This window comes from Lutzomyia longipalpis, chromosome 2, assembly GCF_024334085.1.
Source record: "Lutzomyia longipalpis isolate SR_M1_2022 chromosome 2, ASM2433408v1".
Classification (NCBI taxonomy): Eukaryota; Metazoa; Arthropoda; class Insecta; order Diptera; family Psychodidae; genus Lutzomyia; species Lutzomyia longipalpis.
The window spans coordinates 22,171,005-22,188,057 of record NC_074708.1 but is presented as its reverse complement, the minus strand read 5'-3'; the positions used below and the strand labels follow the sequence as shown (position 1 = coordinate 22,188,057).

At 34.3% G+C, this 17,053-nt stretch overlaps 1 protein-coding gene across 2 annotated transcripts in view; it reads left to right on the top strand.

Moving 5' to 3' along the window:
• LOC129789568 (unconventional myosin-IXb) overlaps window positions 1–17,053 on the top strand; it is a 146,420-nt gene that overhangs the window by 31,313 nt on the left and 98,054 nt on the right. Inside the window, exons 1-3 of one of the 2 annotated variants that reach the window (XM_055826443.1) lie at window positions 1,684–2,172; window positions 14,560–14,774; window positions 15,390–15,498. In XM_055826443.1, coding sequence (XP_055682418.1) covers window positions 2,082–2,172; window positions 14,560–14,774; window positions 15,390–15,498 — 415 coding nt within the window. In that variant the 5' untranslated portion in view covers window positions 1,684–2,081. Of the gene's footprint in view, window positions 1–1,683; window positions 2,173–14,559; window positions 14,775–15,389; window positions 15,499–17,053 lie in introns of those variants that run through there. The other variant, XM_055826442.1, reaches the window with a different exon arrangement.

Here is a 17,053-nt window from a genome sequence, read left to right as displayed (position 1 = left end):
TTCCATCGGGAATCGTGAAGTGAGAATCATTGTTGAATTTATGCATTAAAATGTTTCTGAAGAAGTTCACTGGCTGCAGTTACCTTTAGACATGGCACAGCCACTTCAACATCTGAGATTTTGTGTCTTCTCTTTCATCTCCAGTGCTTGTCGCTCGCTTGGTGCTCTCTCTCACCACACATTTATAAACCAAAGAGTCGACCACGAATAACAAGACCTGATGCAAGGGGCAGATAATTTCCCATTTTGTATATTGTCGTCGTTATATCTTACAATTTAAGGCTGTATTATCGTATTACAAAAGCTCATCCTGTCAATATTAAAATTTTTCAAGGACGATAAACATAAAGATTTTTTTATTAAAAAATCTTTTAACAAAGTTTTCGATCCCTCTAAGAACTTTTAATCAAATGACAAATTTTTTATTTTTTAATTTTCATAAAGTTTGACTTTAAAATCAAGCAATATTCTTTTAATTTCACAAAAGATGTTCCCTAAAATCTCCTTTAATCGAATCTATACATTTTTTGTTAATTTTTTTTATGTTATCGTAGAAATTGTCAAGCGTAATAAACATAAGTTTAATCAGTATTTACTAATTGTACGTAAGGAAAATTTTCTTTATTGACTTTAATTACATAAAAGTGGTATAAAAAACTTTTATTTTCACAAAAACTGAATTTATTTGGTTAAAGTAAAATTTTGAGAATTTTTCCCGGAATATTTCAAAAATTTTGGATCAAATTTGACTTTTCTAGATAATTTTAATCATTTTAATATTTAAATAACTCTAGCCCTTCTGATTGAAAAAGTTCAATCAATAAGGATTTTGTAACCATTTTTGCAACAGACATAGCATGAGAGAATTTGTTATCCCTTCGATCTCAGGTGTACGCTGTGTTCAATTGAATTTTATCTCTCAACGTATAGCCTCAATTTGAGCTTTTGATACTGCACAAAATACCACGAGCGTGAGCAGGATGGATTGCGAGAGCATAAGACGTTCGGTGGACTTACCTGTAAAACCGTCCGTCTTGGAGAATGCCCTCTACCACAGTAAATTTGGCGCTAAAGTGCATTTGTATGTGTGTTAAATGGTGTGAGAAAAGACCAAAGTGGCAATTCACTAAAGACTTTCTTGTTGGGAGTGAGTGAGATGGCGTCATTGCTGGTTTCTTGGCGCTCGCGATGGATCGGTAAATTGGCCCATAAGATGTTGTATAAAATGTATGGTGGTATAGAAAATGAGAAAGATGAAGAGAGAGAGAGAGAGAGATGTGGCGATTACCTGGCGCATTCGGGTCCAACTCACTTTGTCTGTAGTGGATACATTCAGTTTTGAGGTGGATTCTATTCGAACAGGTAGCATAGGTTTGGTGAATATTGTGTGTTCTGGTGTATACATCTTATACAACTTTTTTGTGTGCTAAACCATTCATCTCTATTGTGCTTCTTCACAATATTTTTCTTTCAATTTTTTCGTGTTCTCTCAAGCTTCGGAAAGACTGTATGAGAAGAGATTTTGAAAAGGTGGTTCACTTTTTTTTCTCTTCTCTACATCTCGCTCAATTTTTTTTAAATGAGAAGAAAGGAACTTGTGCGGTGTTTCAGTAATATGAATAAAATTAGTGTCTTCCATTTGAAGAAACTCACAGATCACCAGAGAGTTGCTCTACAATACATAGCGTTTAATATGTACAATTTACTCTTGGGTGCAGTTTTCTCAGAGTAATGTGATATTGATTATGTGTGTGAAAACACTTGGAAACATCAGAGAGATTTGAGCTTCTTTTGCATCACCTGAGTCGTTGGCAATTTGCCGTGGCAAAACACGTTTAAATTGTCGTTTAGTCCGAGAGAGAGAAAAGGGAGAGATACTATATATAATATACATTTTAAGAGTAAGAAAAAAAACAGACTCAATCAAGTGCATAAGAGGACTTTTAGACGCACATTTTACCATAGGTGGTGCGAAGTTTTTCTTTTGAAATAAAAATCCCCGCCAGTGTTTCTGTGTGGCGCTCCTCAATAGACAGATTGTGCAAACAGAAGTGGCCCAGTAAGGAGCGTGCTTGGGAATCATGGCCACTCTCGGCCTCTCAAAGGTGTTCATATTGGACAAGTATTTTACAGAATTGCAGAAATTCTGGGAAACGGAGAAGAAGCTCCAGGGTAAGCGATTATGTCTGATTCAGCAAAACATATCACTTTGCCCCGAAAAAAAAATATTCCGCCAAAACCACACAAAAGAGATCCCGAAGAGCATAAGAAACAGTCAGATCACGCATGAGAAAATGAAGGAAATTAATTGCTTTGGCACACAATTTGACGATGTGATTCACTAATAAAATATCTTGTGGATGTGATTGGAATTGTGTGAGATATTTTCTCATTATCTTCACAACTTTTTTTTTTGCTCAATGTCTCTTTCTGCCCCTCAAGATGCACTCATAATTCTTTTTCTTTCATCTCACTTGTACCTGGGACAATGGGTGAAAAAGAAATTTTTATCTCCTTGCGGAGGATTTTCGCATCTTGCCAAGTCTTCTTCATTATTCTCCGTCGATTCTCCCAGCAATGTCCCGCAGACAACAATATATTTCGGTTCTTACTCGTGAATCTGGTTTAATAAAATTTACTTGGGCATGTGCATCAACCCAACTTGCCCTTCGAATAAAATGACGAGAAATACCTGAAATGTCTCACATTTTATAAATAAATTTTCTGACTAAATTCAGCGACTTGTTCACGGCAGTTATTGGGAGTCGCTTATCGCTGAGAAAAATCACAGTTTTGCTCATTTTTTTGCACAAAAAGAATTGTTTTTATTTAATTGTATTTATTGTTATGTATATGGAGTTTTTAATGTTGAATTAACAAAGTGTAAACGTTAATTGCAGATGGTTTACTATCTTATATAGTCTTTAGTCTACTTTGTTCCGTTGCAAAATAGATCTTTTTCTCAAATGTTGTGAGCTGGTATAATAATGATAAGTTATGCAATTTTAATTATATGGCAAGAAGACTTTAAAAATTTACGGATTATACAGCTTTGCTTTAGTGCTAAGTGCTATTAATGACAGCAAATCAAGGGGATAAGACAAAGGAATTCTAAATGACAGAGAAAATTCTTTTACCTATTTCTGCGAATTTATCCAATTAACTTTTTATTTAGGTTTTTCACTAGAAAATCTGTGAAAACTATAGAAAGAACTAAACTGATACATATTACAGTTAAAAAGGATTTTTTGTCCTAAGAAGTAAAATTTAGTTAGTACAACAAATTTTAAAGTAATTGGTACCAAATGAAGAAAACTTGTTTATTCGAAATGTCTAAAAAGTATTAGACTGAAAATTATAATTTCTTATACTCTTTGAACTTTAAATAATGAAATTCTACTTACTTTAGTTTCTAAATGTTTTCCAATTCAAATAAAGTAAAACAAACGATATCCAAAGTTCCCTATCACAATTAACTCTTTCTCTCATAGAGTCTTTTGTTGTTACCTTTCTTCGCCAATAATGCAATTTTCCGTGGCGTTCCGTTAGTAGAAAGAATATCTCTTCTACTTTAAGTAAAGGTATCTCTCTTCAGCTGTTGTGTGTTGTATATATTTTCTCTTAGATGGTGCACATTATAATTTAATGTAATTCTGAAATTAAGTGGGCGCAGTTCTTTCCATTTTATGTGTTGTAGACACTTGAGAAAGGTTGAGCTCGAAAGCAAAAAAAAAAAAGAACAGCATCTGAGAGAGAGAGAGCCTAAACGTCCAACGAGGAAGGCAAAATGTGCTTATTCAGTGCCTATATAACTAATACGTTATTGTAAAGCAATTTAATAGAATTTCATTTTCTTATCCTGCCTCTTTGGTGCAGGCGATCAAAACTTCACGACACGACAGAGAGAAGATACAAAATACAAAATATACCTATATATAGGGGAGGCAAAAGAGCCAGAGAATGGGAGAGAGCGCGATTTCAACTGTGCACAAATCAAAGAGGTTGAATGTATTTAACATTGGTGGGTATGTATATATCTCCTCAAGAAACAACCCATGGCTCCTATACACGAACTCAAAGTGATTCGAATTCTTCTTTCAGTGGCCAATGATTTATTTTGCATTTTTTCAAGATTTATTGATGGCGATCCCATAGTTTCTGCTTTTATTCGCTGCGAATTTTTTTTATTGCAAATCTCTTTTGCCAAATTCCTTCTACTGAATGCTGTCCTTGTTGGCCAATGAAGCAAAAAAAATTGAAATTAATTCTGGATGCTGCAGAAGCTAAGCATCACAATGTGGTTTCTTTCTATGGATATTTTTTTTGGAGATTTCTGATTAGGTTGAACAGTTTAAATTAATTTACTTGACGAAGATTTTTTTTAAAGTTTATTATAAGGATAGTTCTCTCAGTTAATTGGAAAATATGTGTTTTTTACATTTTTAAATTTAAATGATTTTCTTTCCTTAGCTTTTTAACGTAGGTATAGGATTTTTTAAAATTCAAGATTTTCTATAAGATTACTGTCTTTTATTTTTTGAGTGAGAGGATTTTTATATGCAGAAGCGAATAAACTATTGTTACAGTTGTTTTGCTCAAAAAGGAAGACTGAAATACTTTACTCAAGTATGATGTATCAAGAGTGTTATCGGCAGAATTTTATTAATTAACATCTTTAAATAATTTTTATGTAGGTAGATAAAATTAAAGGCATTTTTCTGTAAAATAAAAAAGTACCAAATATATAAGGATCCAGAGAATATCGAGGGAACGTCAGACAGTTTATTGTGAGACGTGTTATCTTCTGAAATATTATCATTAAATTTAAATTTGCTCTTTGCTCCACATTTTTTTTAAACCATACAGAGTCACGTATACCCTGCAATTTTGTGATATCAACAGTTGATCTCATACCCTGAATTATAACTCATAAAAAATAAAAATGCTAATGCCTTTGGGGAGAAAAATACCTACTTATTGCAATTAGGCTTATCTTACGTGTTTTTTTCGAACCCCTCTATGTGTATTTTTCACCTAAAGTTTTATTCCTGGGTGCAAAATGTAAATGAAAAATTCAAAAATTTCTAAAAGATGATCCATTGAAAGAAATTTCCATTCTTAATTGTGGTTCTTTTGTGGTCATTTTTCTCAACTTCTCATCTCTCTTTTGTCCACAATATTTCACATACATATAGCTACAAGAGAATGAGGATTGGGTGGCATATTTATGACCAACTAAATTGCGATGTTGAACCATTGTGCACCATTCACGAGTCTCGGATAGTCGTCAATTTAGTATGTTTTTAGAAAGTATAGCTTTTGAGAAACTCCTTATAAACCAAAAGCATTTTACGAAGCAGACTCTCTTGAATCTAATCGCCGAGGCGAGTCTCGCTCTAAGTCTATTATTTACCGCCCGTTTGGTGTTCCAATCAACCAATATGTGTGTAATTTTATCCATCCCAGCTGTATAAGACAATAATTATTCCATTCATTTACTCATTTTATATATTTATATGTTAGGTACATGAGATAGGACGTGATGGAAAAAATAAAGAGGGTCAAAAAAAATTTATGAGATGGCTGTGTGAAAAAGAAATATAGCGTAGAAAAGGGACGCGCGGGTTCGTCGCTTATAGTTGATGTCTTTCGTTTTTTTTTTGTTTCAGTATGTACACAAAATTAAACTCACGCAGGGGCACTTCATTGACTATTTTAATTGCAAATGCATCGTCGCAATTTGCGTGAATATGTTTTGTGCAGAACAGGCGAGGAGTACGTACGAGGGTTGGATAATATTTCAAAATTAGTCGGTTCTTTTGCTCCCCAATAATCGTGTCTTTGTCCATTTTATTGGGAACGCTCGCAATCACCAAATGTTCGTGGTGAGTGCAAAAATAATTTCAATGTTCTCCACACATGCTCTTCGTCTTTGGTGTTTTGTTTCTTCTCCTCCTTTTAGTTGGTGTATATCTTATTATTTTCTCGTGGTGGATCGCAAAAGGTACCCAAAGCCCATAGGAGATGTTCGTGGTTGTATAGAATGAGGGGCAGAGAGTGATGCCACACATAATAGAACAAATCAAGCGCAACTGGTTTGAATTTGGTGTCTCTGGTGCTTTTATTTCTCTCGAAAGGTGTGCGCGCAAGTAGATGTTGAAAAGGTAAGGGAAAAAAGCAGCAAATAAAAATTAAACAATCGTCACGATTTTCATTCCTTTCTCAAAGTCTCTCTCTCTTTCATGTACCTTTTCTCATATATACACATCTATATATGAGTTTGTATTCAAATAAGAACTCGCGCGTCCAACGATGTGACTGTGAGATCAAAATCAACCTCTTTTCCTTTGCTTGATCTCAATACACTATATATGTATATACCCACCTAATACTGTATAATATGTTGTTTTTTTCTCTCCTTCTCTAACATAAAAATCTTTCATACAGATCAAGGTTTTTTTTGGCAATTCATTTTTAAAGGATCCAAAGCAAATTATTTTGATTCTATTTTTTCTGCCATATCGCCAGTGTATCGATACAAATTAGAATGTGCCTTATAAAAGGTGTCTTTATGAGTTTTAAATACCCATTTATAATTTCTCACTGGCCGTAAAAAAGCATAAACCTCCTGGTTTTTCATTAAAATTCTTTCATCTCCTTCACAAAGTCATAAAATTCAGACGCGTTGAAAACATTTTTTCGAAAAATTACAATGAAAAGAAAACGACCATAGTGTAGCATCATTGAGAGAAACTACCTAACCATTGTGTAACACTTGTGCATCCTTTTTGCTCGTATGATATTTTGAGGAAGTCACGAATATTGTTATCGGTTGGGGAGAAATTTTATTTTTATCATGACATTTCGAGGATATTCTTCCTCTTTATCAGGTGTTTCTTATAATTTGGGGGAATTAAACAAAAGGAGTTGATTTTTAAAATTATTTTTAAGCAAAATAAAACACCGTAGTAATGAAATTGATTTTGAACAAATTTTTGTCGATTCTTTTCAGCTGATCCTATCTTTTCCTCAAATGAGTGGTTTTCCCATACAATAACGGGTAAAGTCTTTTGAAGATTATGAGAAGACAGAAATTTCGATTTCTGGAATTATTTTAATTTTCTGACCCGAACCATAGGAAAATTGATTTTCTTTTTTTCCTAACGCATGTAATTTTACGTCACTTTCATAACTTTTGTTTTATTATTTCTATTTCCTATAAAACCTATAAAACAAAATAATTAAGTAAATTGAGTTTGTTGATAGTAAGTAAATTATGAAGGATATATAGCAAACTGTAGGTAATAACTCCAAATCTTCCAAAAAGAAGAATCACAACTACTATAAGCGCACATCACCCTTCCACAACATCTTTTGTGTGAGGTTTTCTTGTGAATTTCTATAAATATATCCATTTTGCAAAGTTTCGCGAAGCACCTTCATCTCTTTCATCCTGTTCCTTCCATACCTATACCTTTTTCCGTGGCTGTGTTTGGAATGATGCGATGAAAAAGCTGATGAAGAGGAACCAAGGAGAGGGGAACAAACCCATCTCGTGCTTATAATGACTCTGAATGTTCCGTCTTGTGTATGTGGCTCCCAAGTCGAATGTGTCTTTTGTGGTTAAATTGCTATTTAGAATAGAGTGCACCTCTTGTGGCACGCCGTGCGATGCCCAAGAGTTGTTATTTTGCTGTCCGAAGCCATTCTGTGCAGCTAAACACTCTCGTGGCGTCCGTGTGGTTTTTTTTTCTTTATAATCTCTCAACCCTTTATGCACACGCTTTAATTACTCAATATGTGATGTATTTATTTACAAATTGCACTTAAGGCCTTATTTTGGACCTATATGGAAATATATGTATGGCAGGGAGAAATCCAATTTGGAAAACCACGAGATTATTATGTTATTTTTGGCATTGAGACGTTCGATTGCAATCAGGAAAAAAAATCGATTTGTATTTTTTATGCGCCTTGTCCTTCATATATGGCAAGAAATAGAGCTGTTGTGGTTTTTGTAATGCATTTTTTTCTAAATTGATAAAATTACACAATGTTCTAAGTTGGTAGGCCATCTCTGCGCAGCATGTGCTCCAGTATAAACTTACAATTTCATCGCCTGTGGTCATCCCCACGAAGAAAATTGTTATATAAAGTCCATTTGAGCAATGAAAGGCAACAGTACAGGGGTTTTATTGTGATGTTGGATTACATTAAATCACAATGGAGAGTGAAGAAAGATGTGCTTACCGCGGATGCTCTCTTTACCATCCATAAAATCTATGGGAGGTATCATATTTCTTACATTAATTTTTCTCCTCGAGAATTTTGCTGAGTTTTTTTTTTTTTTTACTTTATTTCAACCAAATCTACATAAGATATTTCGCAGATTCTTATCTGAAATTCAAAATTATTTTTCATGTTCTTGGAGAAGACAGGAACAGAATAAAGGAAAGAAAAAATGAATATCTTAACACTCCATTTAATTAAGTGCCCGGGTCAATAGCCATTATCAGAACGGTGTGGCGCCTTAAAGATGTATTTTATAACTTTGGAGCATTTTGAAGCTGAAAAAAAAAGCTCAAAGTGGCAAAAATTAAGATTAAAGAGAGTTTGTATATTCATCTCGCAAGAAGCAAACGGTTAAACAAGTCGCCATGGAGTAGAAGAAATCTAGTCAAAATTTAGATTTATCGGTGCGCAGCATAACATAAAACAACTTTCTTGGGGGGGCTCATCGAGTTTACCGAAGGCTGATGGTGTTTTCGTTCATTCGCCCAGGCGAAAAATAAGACAGAGATGAAAATGAAGATGATGATGGTTGTGTGGATCTCCTGCCAGGTAATAATAAAGGTGAACGCCGAAAAACATCAACACACAACCAGTTCTTTTTCCCGAATGATCATTTGCTAGAATCTTTTTAGGTTTGTATTTGTGGTAAAATATTCCTCGACGAATGTTATTCACTTCTTTTTACACGTTCACCTCCAACTTGTGCTTTTATTTGGTTTTTTTTCCTTCTCTTCACTGAGAAAGACGAGGAAAAAATGAATGAGGAGAGCATACAGTCAGAAATTTCATCTACAGAACTTGATGATGTTTTTTTTTTCATAACACATAAACCTCTGTTTCTTGTATTATATATGGGTTTTTTCTTCATCACTAACGCATCGAGCTCTCTTCATTTTGCCGCGATTTCTCATAATTCGACCTCTAGCACCATCATCATCTTCGTCATCTACTTTTTCAGTGAGAAAATATCACATCAACTATAAATAGAAAGACAAACTGATTTTCTTGGGAAGAGATTGAGGTGAGATGGATAAACCAAAGTGCCTTGTCTGGAGGTTGTAGCATTGGAAAAAAAATTATGTGGGTTCAATCTCTTTTGGACGTACATAATGCATATATATTTTGCAATAAATTCAACTTGGAGCACAATTCATTGTACATAAATATTAGGGTTCTCAATATTTCTGATAAAATCTGCTATATGTGCATTTTTGAACCCCAACGATGGTATGAAAAATTTCAATACATTCGTGTCATGAGTTCAGTGACTTAAAGACATTAAAAAACAGGCTTTTCGTTGCGTTTGATTTTTATTATTGCTCACATGTGTATGGGTATATAAGAATTAGTGTTCAAAAAAACGGTCAGCTGCCAGGAGATGAAAAGTCCCGGGTCTAGATTGAATTTTTAACCATCATTATCATCTTTTATTTATCATGCATAATTTCTCTCCATCTCTGGTTGCCGCCATAACCTGAAGGGAAATGCCGTCTCTCGGCGAGAACAATTTTTTTCCTCACTTTTACTTTATTATCATCTTAATTTGTGGTATTAAAATTAAGCAAATACACCCATGATGGAGATTTTAACGGGGTTCTGTCAAAAAAGAACGTTATATTGTGCTTTTAAGTGAAGATTCTAAAAACGATAGCTAAGATAGTATAATGTTAGTCTGATTTAAATTAATCTTTGACTTAAAGGCGATTTATTATGTTGTTTTTACATATCAGTCTGAGGCATTTTTTTTACTTAAGGCTTATGTGAGAGTTTGCTAGGAAATTACACCAACAATTTTAATAACATTAAATATATTTTCACTGAGAATCAAAAACTAAACCATTTAATTTGATATCAGATCAGAGTTAATTAAAAAAAAAATAAAATTTAAACGGAATTTATGTATTTAAAAGAAACTACAGGAACTTTTGCGTTGTATTTAAAAGTTAACCCCAAACAATTTTTCACTCAAGCTGTACTGCAGATCTCCACTGTATTTCTTTCACTCTACTACAAGAAAAAACTTCTGGGAATTTTCTGAAGTATAAGAAAGCAAATTATTATAAAATCGAAAGAGGAAAGTGCGCTGAGCTTTTGGTATATACTTCAAAGGGGGGTTCGTCTTGGGTGAGAAATACCTGCTATTTAAAATTCTCCTTGCCCCAATCATCTTCGTCTCGGCGAAACCACCTCATTGTCGTTCTTCCGCGCCAAGAAGGAAAAACACCAACATTAAAAAGTCGCCTGGGGCTTATTGAGTTATAATATTGTAATGTTTTCTTGAATGCCAATGGACCACTAAAGTCCGTAATGAAAACCAAAAAAAAAATAACAGAAGACTAAAATTTTTCATTCTTCCACCCATTTTTTTCATCATGAAATTTCTCAGGCTGGGTGTATTTTTTTTTGTGTGTACCGATCGAAGGGTATTGAAAAGAATGAAGTAAGAGGAAATGAGTTAACTTGAGGTAGAGAGAAAAAAAATCTTTGGGTGAAAATCTCTTTGGACAAGAGAAGAGTCAGGTTAATTTATCATAAATACAAGAGAAGCGCATGCATCAATATAGGGAGGCATCTTTCTTTTTTTTTTAATCTCATACGCTCATATATGCCTTTTTCCACACCACTCTCTTTGGCGAGATCTTGCTCAATTTATAATTACATACATAAGGATGGAAAAAAGAAGATACGCCATGAGTGTGTTGTTTATTAGATTCCAAATGGTGAATCAGTTGTGGGTTAGTTTCTTCATTTCATCTTCTATATTGGGTCTGTTTGTCTATATATATTTTTCTCAAGCCTCAACGTGGTGCACGTTGAGTGCGGGGGCTCACAAGAAGAGGAAGGAGGGCACAAGCAAAAAAAAACTCATGAGGCAAAGTCTTGTGCTGGAAGCTCTTCTGCCTTTGGATGAATCTCAAAAGTGGCAAGAGATGTGTACCACGGAGGATGTTGTTGAGTAAGGAAGATGAAAAAGTTGGTGGAATGCTGTGTAAATAAATTTTAAGAGTTGAAACCTCAGCAAGAGTCATAAAACGAATTACACTTCGCAAACTTGATAGAACTTCAGTTTACGTTCACTTTATTAATATCCATAAAGATGCAATTTTTATTGAATTACTGCACTAACTTGAATTTTCAATATATATATTTAAGTTTTCCTTATAGATATTCATAAGCGGGGGTTTTCTGTGAGGCCAATAAACCCCTATTCTGTATTTTGACTTGTTTTCCCCTCCTTTTGAGATTGTGTTTTTTTTTTAATTGCACGAAGATGCATCTTTTATTGGTAATTTAGCAAAAAGAGGCGTTGGTGGATTTTTATCATTGTTCTTGTTGTTAATTAGTAAAGGATGTTGAGTAATTTAGATCACTGCCACTATACGGATATTATTGGCAATGAAAGTTCCATAAAACTTGGGTTTTCAATGGCACCATCTGCAGTTTAAATATTTATCGCTAAAAAAGCAATTGAACAACAAAAGGCAACTTAAGGATCTTTGGTCTTAAAAAGGCAAAAAAAATTCTATAGTATTGAATACTTTGCAAGTCATACTTAGAATCCATCACCTGCGCTAGGTCATAACGTCACCTCTGGTTCAATTAACTTTTGTAGTGTCGTACTCATCTATTAAAGTCAAAGTATTTCCCTTCAGGTGTACGTATAACTTGAGTTGAGAAGGGTATTAGCAGAGGAAAAAAGATAGTAAAAATAAAACAGTTTGTTGGCTTGTTAAGAGCTAGAGCTGCAATGGAGGAAACTGAATGCTGTGAAATACTCGAGGTGTCACCAAAGATAGGCACAACATAAAATAAATTAACTCTTGCATCTTCTTCCGGCACAATCAATGCAATTGATTAGTGCATTGAGGAGCCGCGCTGCGTATTTTTCAAGCTTCAACTCATCTTATTCCAATAAAATCAGTCAATTCTTTCTGTCACAGACAACACAGCAAATGGCATGGGGGGACTGGACAAAAAAGGTGTCAATTCCTCGCGGTGAGTGATAAAAGCCCCTTCTCTCTCACTGTCTGACCGCTTCTTTTATCTCCGACAGCCACGGAGTGCCCGCAAGAATGTTGCGTGTTTTCACCCAAATGGCGACACAGACTCTCCTATGGTGAAGAATCTCTTTGGATGTTGTGACGCACCTCGCGTCTCTCAATTATACTGCCATTGCGGCTGTGAGTATGGCCAAGTTGGGGCCATTTAAGAGTACCTCCACATATGTGACCAATCCTCCTCTTCCGCCACCATGTCCGCCCCATGGGTGGGAAATTTTATTATCCTCTCGACGTACAAATGCAAGCACAGATATTTATGTGCGTGGACATGAAATAAAGTATACTTTTGTGACCAATTCCAACCGTGTGGTTCATTTATATAAACATCTTATACCACTGTCGGATACAGTTATGTCCATTTGCCACTAATGATTTTTAGTATTAATTTTATGATTGCAATTCCCAAAGGAAGAAGTGTTTATTTTCTTCACCCAAAACAGACCGCGAGAAGCTTTCTCTTTTATTTTCCATCCCACAGAAACTCACCCACCCTTTTTCAATCAATATACCAGCATTTCTTTGTCAATTCCTCATGCCAATGTGCACACAATTTATTGACTATAAGCACGATATTTTATGCAACATTGTGACACATTGAGAAAATATCTAGTTCTATCTGTGGTGATGGCATTTCGCGGGGAATTTCATTCATAAATCATCGCAAAGAATCGGATTACATCTCTTGCAAATTGAACGGAAAATAATCTCAATGCAATCAATGGGACATTTTGATAATAATATTTTGATAAAATTGAATGAGATGATAAAATATGAGAAAATCTATATATGTATAGAGGAGAGTGGAGTAGTTTCGAACACATATCCTTTTTACTTCTTTGACAAAAAAAAAGTACGTAGGTACATATTTACAAAAGCAGCAGAAAACATTCGTCCTATTCAATAAATTTATTTAATCTTTCTCACATAGTCTGATGTACTATATCACCTTGTGATTTATTTACATGTATTACATAAAAACATAATGATGTACAACCGTGTCATTTTGAGAAGGTATCATCTCTCAAATTGCATTATGGTACAGAGGGAAACATTTTTCATTTATTTTATTAATGACATTAGTAATTAAATGTAATTTATTTTAATAGTTTTATTACACTTTACATAATTACATCGTATAAGCTAGCATTGCATTTAGCAACATTTATTGCATTACAATAATTTGAATATTTAAATGTTTCATCTTTCCATGCAAAAAGCTCATTTGTATATAGTCATTTTTCTTCAGCAATTATTTGCCTCTTGCTGGGTGATTGCTGTCTTGATTGCAGGTGCTATTTGCAAATTGCTAAATGAGGAAGAGATTCTAATTCACAGCTCTAGGTGTACAAATGAGAAACAAAAAATTAGAGGCTTCATTTTTACTTTTTTTTTTTCAACATTTGCCAATTTTGTTAAATGAACTTTTGTACAGGACTCGTTTAAAATCAGAGATTAAAGAAAAATCCAATAAATGTAGGTAGGTATATGTTATTGAGAATTTAGGTGGGGATGAAAGATGAAAGAAGTGCGGTCGATGATGCGTGAAAAGGGCAAAAATTGCAATAAAATAAAACGGATCCACAGGAATGATGATTAAATTCAAAATCGCATGCTATAAATTATTATGTGTGGCACATGATATTAATTATGTTTGTGTCGTGCTTTTATTCCCTGTCTTCTGCCTCTCTTTTCATCCCTCTCCCGGTGTGGATGGAATTTAACCCGCGCGATCAGCACCAAGAGATGAGGTGTTTGTGTGGCGATCGAGTGCTGTCTGATGCGGCTGACTTGCGATGCTGTGAAAAATCCAAAGAGAGGAGCGCGCGAAAGAAGAGATATCCGTTGAGTCGTAAAACAACTGACCAGTGATAATATAATTACATGTTGTCTGCCGTGATTTCCATGTCATATCCTTTTGATCGTATGCCCTTTCTCGATAAACAAGTGCAATTTGTGCTTCTCAGAAATACTATATCGGATATCATGTTGCACTCTGCATGGGCATGCGTGTCTCAAAATACACCATTGCCCAAGACATGAGCTAAATAGATTTTGCGCGCGCGGGAAATCGCACGTTAGGTGATCTCTCTTTGCGGGGAGGGATTATTTGGGACGGAAGTAATTAAGTGTGTGTGTTTTGTCTTCATTTTCAAAAAGGTATCTTGGTTGGTAGCAATTTCTGATCTCTTTGCTTGTTACTTTATAGACGCATCATCGTCCAACGAGGCAGTACATCTACAGCAGCGACTTAAGAGTCTCAGCACAGAACTCGTGACACTGCGCAATCGACTCCATGTTGGTCAGACTGCGGCCGCCCTGAACTCCACGACCACGGGAGCTGGAGGGTGTGTCGTGGGCGCCAACAGTGTCACCACAGGAACTACAACAACACCAAATGCTCACATGAATGGCTCAAGCAAGGTGAGATAGGGAACAACATAAAATAATAATACATATAAAACCATTATCGCCAGTTGGGGTTAATTGCGATCAATTTCTACATAACATATTAAATGTTCTTTGGTACTGTGGCTGCTTGAACCAGTGGTTTTTGCGAATTTTGGTATTTAAGATGTTTTGGTGTCGATTCTGTCAAAAACCTTTCGACAAAAGAATTACATCGTTAATTTTTTTTAAGATTTCTGTACAACAAATCTTTTGCTTTCCATGAAAATAGAAAGATTTAAAACTTTCGAGTAGTAATTAAAGGCAAGACAGTATTTTTGAACCATTTCTTAACTTTTTATTCCCGTTGAGAATTTTATTCAGATACTTTGAAGTAAATTTTAAGTCTCAATAGCTTGTTTTTGCTAGATATGATCCCACAATTTTAGAAAATTTGTAATCGTTTTTTTTTCTTCTTTTAACTTATATACTTCAATTGCAGAACAGTCTTAAACATTTTTAACAGTAGCTTGAGCTTCGTTAAAGACTGGGCATCACTTTTATTGTAATTACAACTAACTTAATGAATGAAAAGAAATAAAATATTGTTCCCAACAATTCTAACGATTATTTTATTTTATTTTACTATAGATTCACGGAATGTCATCCGGATGCTTGCCACAGGGAAATAGCGGCAGTGTACCAATAGTTTCACCAAGGAATACCTCAATACCACATCCACTGCCACACCAAATGCCAGGTAAAATTAATAGTTTAACTATCGTGTATTTAAACCCTTTTCCCATAAAGTTGCAATGTAACTGACATTTTCATATCTCTCTCGCATATGGAGTAATGTAAAAGAACCATAAACCGTCTCTCATTGTTTTTACAAAATGAAGAATTGTGAGAGCTTTTAGCTATGTGAGAGTAAAAAAATAACCTTCTTTTCTCAATGATTTGGCAATAGAAACATCATTTTGTATTCTCTTTTACATAATCTGCCCAATTATTCCTTCCTTGATTCTTTCCAAAGACATTTTGTACTATTTTCCTCAGAGAAGTGCATTGAATTTATTATTTTATATTGAATGGGACATATGGAAGTGAAAATCCAGTTTAGTGCGCAAGTCCACGACAGAAATTTAATCCAGTTCACTTAACTCGTGCGCCCATAAACTCTCCAGCCTTCCACTATAAATCACTCAGCTATTTTATTGTTGTTTTTGCTCCGTTCGAGACTCATACACCGTCTCTTGGGGTATTTTAAAAGAAAAGAAAAAAAACTCCATCGCACGCGGATATTGGGGGGCGATTTATTAAAATCTTACCATCAACATCAAATGCGCTCGAGTATTTTGTATACATTATAACATATCATTGCGATTCAGAGCGCCCGCGTACACCTCGGTGTGTGGCTCAAAATGGATATTATGCAATTTGTGTATGTTTTATGTTGAATAAAATTGGCATTTTCACGTTTCTTTTTCTCCGACGAAACATAATTGATGGTAGAGGACACTGATGATAAATTACGCATAAGTCGCCATACAATTACCCAGTTTCTTTTTAAGCTATTCAAGCAATTAAATTACTTTCACGTAATCTCATTTGAGAGAAAATGTATCACTATATGCATATATAACATACACACAGAGAGAGAAATAATTTTAAATAATCTGAATAATAAAAAAAAATTCTTAAAATTTAAATTCTTTATGTTAATTTGTACAGGTAGGACAAATTAGAGTTTACAAAAAATACAGAGAGCTTTCGGAATGTTCCATAAAAAGTTGAGAATTACAACAGAACTATATGTTTTAGTCTACATCATTTCAAATTTAAGTCGGTCGTTTGTATATGGATGCGTGGGCCTTAACACTGCATTTATGCAAAAGTAGAACTATGAAACATTATAAAATGTATAAAAGGTTATCAGGAAATAAATTATGACACTATAAATCGTAAAAAAAAAGCTCTTTTACACACCTATAATTTGAGGATAATTCACTCATGTGTAAACGAACGACGTAATTTTATTTTCAACTCGATGTAAAGAAAATTCATCGATAATAATAGGAAAATTCAATTTTAACCCTTTCGGGACCACACACACAACACAGTAACATTAAAAAATTCGATCTTTCATCACGATATATATACTCTAGAGTCTAGAGATTATATCAAAAGACATTTCTCAGTCAAAACGTCTTGTGTAGTTTCATTTACGTGATTTAACCCATTTTCAAAAAAAAATTAACTTAAAATTCAGGAATATGTAAAGTTTTTTTTTATTTGAGTCAGCATATGATCTA